The following is a 5,802-nucleotide window of genomic DNA, read 5'->3' as shown; positions in this document are numbered from 1 at the left end:
CCTGTATTTTCTATGAACTCTACCCCATGTCATCAATAGCGCCTTTTCATTTTATATGGGTTTTTCTATGAACTCTACTACAATTCATTGCACCCATTGTGGGTAGACGCGCCTAATTAGACAGCAAGCTTCATAGCCAATCATAAAAACACCTCTACCCCTGGCAAAAACCAACTCTACCCCCGGTCCTGATCATCGCGCTCCCCTGTCGAGTGACTTCGGAAATTCAACTCTACCCCCTGCAAAGTGGGGCGAAATAATCAACTCTACTAAAGTTGATTTTGGTATGTAGGACTAAGTTGTGATCCTTGCCCCTGCCACTTGTGATACATCCAAGGGTGTGCACCACTCAATTCAATCAACTGAATGGCTCGGTGGCGGTGAGTTGACCTGGTCAACCACTCTCTCTAGTGGCGTTGATCAATTATCCGTCAAATTGAGTTGAATGGACACTGGTTGAAGTCGTTGATCTCCAAGCCGAGCTAGTTCACTCCCACTCTCCCATCCCCTTTTCTTCACATCCCACCTCTACCCAGGATCCTTCTTCCGTCCCATCACCACTACCATTCTCAGTAGGAAGTAGTGACAAGTCCAGGTCGTCAATCACCCCAGCCCGTAACCACGATCGCAGCACTTGACACATTCCTATAATGTCCGCGTCCAGCCGATTTCGTAGTGGCGTCACCATCCGCCCTGCCGCCGCAAACATCCTCTCACACTCTGCTGACATCGGCTGGATCGTAAGGAAGTCCAGCGCCATTCGTGAAAGACGAGGATACCGACGTTTGCGCTCATGCCAGTATGATATTGGATCTCTAACATCGTTATCTCCATCCTCCCATGACGACTGCCATAATTCGAGCTCGTTAATATCTTCATTGATGTCGTCAGACAAAGTCGCTTCCTCTTTCACCAAACCGTATCCGAGAACCGGCCGCGTGCGCTCACAGTACGCTTGAAATGGGTTGTAGTACTTTCGCTGCCGCTTCGCAACTGGTTCGTCGTCCACGGGACTCCGGACCACCTGCAGGTGACGATAGTCCGATTCCCACACTTCTCGGACCATCTGCTTCGCCTTCATCACCCATTTCGTGTTATCCTTCCACTCATTCTCGAAATACCCCCACCGGAAAGCCGGGTGCAGCGCTAAGGCCGTGTAATAGATTGGTGTCTCATCCAGCCTGCTGTAGTACTTGTTGAGTTTTTCCCAACCCAGATTAATATTGATTCGGAAGTGCTCCGCGTCGGGTATCTCAGAAGCAAGCTGCTTATAGTCCTCGAGTACTTCCAACAAGAACTCGAATCCCTGGATAACCTCCCATACATTCCCGTACGAGCCAACCCACCCTCCTTTCCGCTTGCGTTGTTGGCCATCGCCTTCCAGAGTCTTCACGGCGTCCTCGTAGAATCCAAGAAGCTTAGCCAGGTGTTCCAGGACTACCCAGTCATTGACCGTAAGCTGGTTTTCCTCCAAGCAAATCCGGGGCTCCCTTGCAGACTTTCTGAGATTCCCTGTCCTCTTTGATCTGTTGTCCTGCTCCCACTGTTGACGATGCTTCAAGACGAGTTGTTCGATGAATGGTCGAAGAATGATGGCGCGTCTAATCATGTATAGTTGAGAAAGCCACCGGGTATCGTTGTCAATGATCAAATCGACCGGCTGCCTCGCTCTAATCCTGGGGTCCGAAGATAGATCGAATTCGGAGCGTTGTATACTCCGCAGCAAATAAGTAAGCTGGTCCGACCTTCGGACGTCAACCACCAGGTTGTGCAGCTTTCCGACAGGTCCTTTGCGCCGCCAAAGTGTGTGCTCCGCCTCAGACAGAGCAGCTTCCCCTGACAACTGCTCTTCGAAAGCCTCGACGTTGTGGCCAAACAGCAGTGCTTTGGCCGAGAGATTTAGCGTATGGCCGAAGCAGCGCCCACGCCTCCTCGACCCGACGAACCCGAGCTCACCACCAATTACCTCCATGGCCTTGTCGTTGCTTTCCGCGTTGTCCAGTGTGAAGTACCCAATCTTATCCTGGATACTATAGGCGTCAAGGACGTCCAGTATTTCGGCCGCAATGTTGTGTCCGAAATGGCGAGTTCTCAATTCCGGTACACCAAGCGCCAGCTTGCGTGGCTGGCTATTCTCATCCCGAAAGAAACAAGCAATCCCGTACAAGCTGTGCCTGTTGCCTGACTTCCATCCGTCAAAGGAGACGTGAATCAGGCCGCATGACTGCTTCAGCGCTGCGACGACCTTATCCTTGTGCATTTCGTAGGCCGAGAGAACTTTGCGGCGGATGGTTGTCCTGGTAATATTGGCATCCGTGATCTTGACAAGTGGGTTGAGGTATTCGAATATCTGGCGTAGTCTTCCTTGCTCACAGACGCTAAATGCGTGGTTTTCCTCGATAATCCATTCGAGTAGGAGGCGCTGGAAATGCTTGCGGTCGAAACCCTTGGCCAGACTGTTCGCAATATCTTGTTCGCGCGGGAGTCGCGTATCGAGCTTCATCACTTCGGCGATGGACCTCTGATCCTTGGCCTTTAATTTCTCGGCTTTTTTCTCAGCGGCTGATTTCGTCTTATCAGGGGGAGCGCGTATTCCATGGCCCTTGAATAAATGGGCGTTCGCATTCTGGATTCCCTTCTCCGCGAAGCTTCTGGGTTTAGGATTCTTATTCTGGATGCAGCGCCTGCAGACCCACCGCCGGGCACCAGAAGAATCCTCAACATCATACCCGAAGCCCCATACCCACGATGGCGTATCTCGGACGCGTTGGGACCAAACGTAATCCGGGAAGCAACGCCAGAGGTACTGATGTTCTACTTCTTCATGTGGTCTTTCCTCTTGCAGGCTGGGAGCTGGCGTCGCTAAAGAAGCCACTGCAAGTGTTGCGGAAGATAACAGGTCAACGTCGTTCGTGGAGGGCGATGTAGACTCCATTCCTTCTGGTTCAGAGCGTCCAGCTGGATCACGGTCGCGGAAGAACGCGAACATGGAGCGCGTGGGCACTGATCCAAGAGGGAAAAAACCCCAAGTGATGAGCTAAACCATATTAAAGTTAGTATAACGGGAAGGGTGGATCGCACAGACTAAACCTATTCAAGATACCAAAATCTCTTCAGGAATCACGAGTCCTATTACCAGCTACCCTAAATCCACCACCTTCAATCCATTCAATCAATGATAACTCAAAATGGATTGATGTTTATGTAATCCGTATTCGATATTGATTGACGTTGAGTTGACGTTGATCGTCAATCCATTCAACATATTGAAATACGTTGAGTTGAGCACACCCTTGGATACATCCGCATAGCCTCAGAAACCCAACAGCATAGACCAATAACCGCAGTCACTAAGGTGACGGTACAAGCTATCCAGCCCACAGTCCCCACGTAAGCAACTACACCAAGTGAGAGAAAAGTAAAAGCCCCTAACAAAACAGCACAAAGAAGGAGGGAAAGCAAATGAAATAAGACGGCCAACTTCGAAATCCCCATTTCCTTATTAAAGGCTTTGTTGATCTTCCCACGAGCAAACGTCACAATAAGCTTGGTGACGCTTGCAATGCTCAGTCCACTGCAAAAGAGAAGCCAGGCCGTTGTGAGAAATTTGAGAACAGTTTCCTTCCGGAATGCTATATTGTTCCCATGCAGCTGAGCGGGATCCTGGATCGGTATGACGATGACTGTGAAGGTAATTGATCCCCCGAAAATGGATACCTTAATTATATGCAGAAGAAATTCTTCAAACCACTTTAAGGTTGGCGCAGTATCATCAGCATTACGAGTACCATCCACGAAGGCATCGCGAACAGTGTTTTGAATAGTCTCTTGGGCGTTGCTGATTCCAGCTTGGATGCCATCCTTGACGGCAGCTTGGAGAGTCCATTGAATAGTCTCTCGGGCACCGCTGATTCCAGCCTGGATGCCATCCTTGACGGCATCTTGGAGAGTCCCTTGAATATTGTCTCGGGCGCTGCTGATTCCAGCCTGGGTACCATCGTTGACGGCATTTTGGAGGGTCCCTTGAATATTGTCTCGGGCGCTGCTGATTCCAGCCTGGGTACCATCGTTGACGGCATTTTGGAGGGTCCCTTGAATATTGTCTCGGGCGCTGCTGATTCCAGCCTGGGTACCATCGTTGACGGCATTTTGGAGGGTCCCTTGAATATTGTCTCGGGCGCTGCTGATTCCAGCCTGGGTACCATCGTTGACGGCATCTCGAACAATTTGCGAAGTCATATTGTTGAGAGACGAATGTACTATTTTGACTTATTATAGTGAGGTATAATCTAGGGTAGTAAAGTTTGGACGCATACTTGACTACTTATATAAGTCTGTAATTTGATGTCTAAATTTCGCAAAAATGCAGGTGATAAGGCTCGAGGAAAGTTTAACTTTGAACGACATCCAGAGGGTTAGCGAGACGCTCAGGTGGCGGTCACCGCCGCAAAGCCAGAGAGCCACCAGTCCACGTACCTCGGCCTCAGCCACAACTCAGCCACGCAGCTGTGAAGCCTCGTGCCAGCACCTAGCGATATAAGAATGGATGGATGGGTGGGTGGGATGCTCCACCAAATGGCGAATGCTCCGCGTCAAGCAATTATTTAGATTGCACTTTAGATCAGGTTGAAGATAGATGTGGTTGACTTGATATGTTTTGTTAAGCAAGTGATTGATAATAGCGATCCTAGTGAGAATTGGGACTTGTTCGGATCTGATGGCCGTTATATACACTTATGAATTGATAGATAAATGCACCTAGAGTATTTTAATCATCGGAATCTCACTTATACCTCTAGCAACAATATGACAACTAGGCCCGGAGGCTCCATGATCCGACTACATAAGACCTGTGCGGCTGTGTCCTAACCTATCAGAGAGCGAGGAGGACATTGAGAAGGGGCTTCAGTCATACTAGTTAGCCCAGATTCTCGATAGACGTGGCAGTTTCAACCAGGCCAGGCTCTTCCTGAAATAGCCTGTTGAGGCTCAACCTTTCTGCGGCTCGACCCTGCTGTTGACAGCCCGATGGCTTGGCAGCACACCCCTTCAATACTTGATAGGGCTGTAGCATCGATGTAGCTCGGTATTGAAAACCCTAAAAATAGGGACCGACGTTCTAGGTCTTAAGCCATGGCGCCTTCTCACAACGGGATTCAGACACATCCACGTCAGCCCCGAATAATTGCGTCACTATGAATTATTCTAGTTCGAACTGCAAGACAACAGGAATTTGGAGCGCTGAAAGCCTCATCAGTGAGGCCAATCTGATCGCCCAGTATCCACTATGCCGCTTAGTGTGACGTAGTCAATTCATCTATACTGTGATATTTCTCCGACTTGGCTGCTATCCTCGGGGGGCTCTTTTCCTGCTCTGGAGAGAACTTTTGCTCGTGCTCATGATCCTTTTGACGATTTCGCCCGCCTGGCCATCCGCGTCTTGGGCATTAACATCGACTTCACCTATGTCTAGAAGCAGCTTAACGATAGACTCATGTCCTCTCGCCGCGCCCCACAAGGTGTAACGCTGCGATCTACGTAAATTCTGGGGCAGTTTGTGTCTGTTTCGCATCTTTGGCTCCCCTGCGCAACGAAGTGAGTCGTTATGCTGAACGGATGTTTTCATGATTTCGGGGTCACTTTTTTTTTTTTTTTTTTGATTGTATATGGTCCTAAGAAATATAACTCAATCAACACCGAGATGATCATTTGGTCTTCTAATTCGCTAGAACACTTTAGTATATAGGCTAGGCAACCGATACAAACCATTCGATCAACTCAGCTCAACAGGTGCCACACAGG

The 5,802-nt window shown here is 49.4% G+C and overlaps 1 protein-coding gene across 1 annotated transcript; it reads right to left on the bottom strand.

Moving 5' to 3' along the window:
- Positions 1–3,632: 3,632 nt before the first annotated feature.
- On the bottom strand, positions 3,633–4,239 carry FOXG_22696 (uncharacterized protein; the record flags this gene model as incomplete). The annotated part of the gene is made up of 2 exons (XM_018403103.1): positions 3,633–3,683; positions 3,718–4,239. The coding sequence occupies 2 exons, from the start codon at positions 4,237–4,239 to the stop codon at positions 3,633–3,635; spliced, it is 573 nt and encodes a 190-aa protein (XP_018257993.1).
- Positions 4,240–5,802: the final 1,563 nt, after the last annotated feature.

This window comes from Fusarium oxysporum, chromosome 6, assembly GCF_000149955.1.
Source record: "Fusarium oxysporum f. sp. lycopersici 4287 chromosome 6, whole genome shotgun sequence".
Classification (NCBI taxonomy): Eukaryota; Fungi; Ascomycota; class Sordariomycetes; order Hypocreales; family Nectriaceae; genus Fusarium; species Fusarium oxysporum.
Note: the sequence above shows the minus strand (reverse complement) of the source record. Positions and strands in the feature narration are given on the sequence as shown.